This window comes from Puntigrus tetrazona, chromosome 1 (genome assembly GCF_018831695.1).
Source record: "Puntigrus tetrazona isolate hp1 chromosome 1, ASM1883169v1, whole genome shotgun sequence".
NCBI classification, from domain to species: Eukaryota; Metazoa; Chordata; class Actinopteri; order Cypriniformes; family Cyprinidae; genus Puntigrus; species Puntigrus tetrazona.
Window position 1 is genome coordinate 729,350 of NC_056699.1, and position 2,800 is coordinate 732,149.

Here is a 2,800-nt window from a genome sequence, read left to right on the forward strand (position 1 = left end):
GGCTGCATTAATTTTGACAAAAAAAAAAAATATATATATATAATAATTTTTTCAAATGGTACTATAGTGATATATAACTTGAAAGTGCTGTAAAATTAAATATTTATGAGGCAATTTTCAACATGTTTACTCAAGTTTTCAGTGTCATATGATCCTTTAGAAGTTATTCTAATACCCCGATTTGAGCTCAGAAAAAGTTTTTGTAAAAAAAGATGCATATATTTCCAGAATTCAGGTGAATAGAAAGTTTAAAAAGAAAGGAATTGATTTAAAGTTATGAATGAGATTGCCAATATTTTTGATCAATTTAATGCAGACTTGCTGAATAAAAGTATTAATAAATAAATAAAAATCTTTTGACCCCAAACTTTTGTACAGTAGTTTTTATATTGCATGCAATTAATAGTGAAGCTGAATACATGTGTTTTTGAATGCATTTCAGGTTTGTGCATGATGTTATTGCAGTGTTAGAAAGTGTGTGTGTGTGTGTGTGTGTGTGTGTGTGTAGGGCTTGCCATATGGCATGTGGGTGTTTTTACACCTTGCTGTTTTGATTTGTCTCACTGAATATGCGCTGCTAGTGTAGTTTCCAGTATATTATTTTTTCCGCTTTTATCCTATCACCTCCACATTTCTATTGTCTGTCTCTCTCACCGTAGTCCTCAGCGCTGACCGGGTGGAGCAGATGACCAAGACTTACAATGACATCGACGTGGTCACACACCTCCTAGCTGAAGTGAGTGATTGGTCGGCAAACTGTGCGAAAGCGTTTATGTTAGTAACTGCTCCTGATCGACTGTCTGTTTGCATCACGAATGCCGTCCCGCAGAGGGATCGCGACCTGGAATTGGCCGCTCGGATCGGTCAGTCTCTCTTACAGAGGAACCACGTGCTGCAGGAGAGAAACGAATCTCTGGAGGAACAGCTAGCACAGGCCATAGACCAGGTACAACACATTTTGACTTGAGGCTAAATATAGGGATGTAACGATTAATGCTGCAATGAAACGCTTTAAATGCCTTNCCAAGGGCGTCCAAGATGTAGGTGACCTTGTTTCTTCAGACTAAGACTCTTTGCAGTCTGTCAATCATATAACGCAAGTCAATGGGCATGCAACCTTTAAGAGAAAAAAAACATCACAGACAAATCCAAATGAAACCCTGCGGCGATGCATTGATGTCCTAATTAGTCTGACAGTTGGTGCATAAAAAATGATAGGAATGCTGTTCAGTTTCTTGCACAAACCAATCGTTTCGTGTCTTTGGAAATCAGTGACTCGTCATGAGCCGCAGGGTTTAATTTGGATCTGTCTGTGCATGTTTCTTTAGTCTCATTGACTTTCATTACAAGAGTGAGTTAGAAATCTTCTTTACTGAATAAACAAAGTCACCTACATCTTGGACGCCCTGAGGGTAAGCAGATAAACATCACTTTTTGGGTGAACTATTCCTTAAAATCTCATTTTGTGAATCCAATCGCGACATCAACTGTGAATTGTAGCGTGAGTGAATCATTGCATCCCTAGCTAGATCTGTATAAGCCGATATCAAAGTCTCGCATCAGGTTCATCAGCTCCAGCATGAGTTGGCGAAGAAGGATGAACTCCTCCGTATGGTCGCGAGCGCCAGCGAGGAGAGCGAGACCGACTCCAGCTGCTCCACGCCGCTCCGTCACCCGGCGCCCGCCGGGGCCGCTCTCGCCCTCAGCCAGCTGGAGGCCCTCCAGTCCAAACTCCAGGAGCTGGAGGAGGAGAACCTGTCCCTGAGATCAGAGGTGCGTCGCGCTCTCTGCGTGATGTTTCTGAAGCGTAAGGGTTTTCTGAAAGCGTGACCTCTGGTGTTCTGCAGGCCTGTCACCTGAAGAAGGAGACCGTCACTTACGAGGAGAAAGAACAGCAGCTGGTGAACGACTGCGTTAAAGAGCTACGTGAGTATCTGCGGCGACTTTCAAAGCTCCAAATCAAGTTAAACCGCGTCTGTGTACTGTCTACATGGGTGCCTGCCTTTAAAAGCAGCTACATAAACCAAGTAAAACCTCATTAACTTTGTCACAAATGGACACTAATGGATTCTTTGTAAAGGCTTGTATCTGTGTGCAATTTTGGAAGTGCCTTTAAGCTTGAAGAGAGCCTATGATGCCAAAAAATGTTGGCCCGGGTGTCTCTTTAGGGTTTGATAGATAGCCATCGGCTGTGGTTATATGCAAGTGAATAGTCAGATTGATAGCTCAGTCTGAACAGGAAGCTTTCGTTGAACAAAATCATATGCATTTAGAAGAATAAACATCTATCAATGTGGAATGACTTTTTTCAATCATAAACATCCATTTAACCCTTTAATTTAACAAACTGGTCCATGATCGATTAATAATATTTGCTATAAAAGGTCTTTCTGGCATAAATGTCTGCTTTCTTTCTAGTTATATTGTCAGAGCAAAAAGCACATTTACATTCACACGTTTCTTGTGCTTGTTTAACAGGAGAGTCAAACAGTCAGATGGTGTCACTGACAGATGAACTCTCGCAGAAGAGCGAGGAGTTAATAAGACATCAGGAGGAAATCGCACAACTCCTCTCACAGATCGTCGAGCTCCAGCAAAGAGTGAAAGAGGTCAGGATATATGCCATATTAATTTTTTTTTTTTTACGTATATGCATTAAATTTGAATCAATAAAATTGATTGTATATGCATTAATGATACAAAAGATTTCTATTTCAAATTCTTTTAAACTTTCTATTCATCAAAGAATTATAGAAATTTATCATGGTTGGCACAAAAATTATTATTTTTTTTTATATAT

General features: G+C 40.2%; 1 protein-coding gene across 1 annotated transcript in view; it reads left to right on the forward strand.

Moving 5' to 3' along the window:
- The window catches only part of LOC122342042 (trafficking kinesin-binding protein 2-like), a 9,852-nt gene that overhangs the window by 279 nt on the left and 6,773 nt on the right, over positions 1-2,800 (forward strand). The window contains exons 2-6 of the mRNA XM_043235832.1: positions 660-736; positions 830-946; positions 1,564-1,773; positions 1,848-1,926; positions 2,479-2,609. Of these exons, the coding sequence (XP_043091767.1) occupies positions 660-736; positions 830-946; positions 1,564-1,773; positions 1,848-1,926; positions 2,479-2,609 (614 nt within the window). The remainder of the gene's footprint in view (positions 1-659; positions 737-829; positions 947-1,563; positions 1,774-1,847; positions 1,927-2,478; positions 2,610-2,800) is intronic.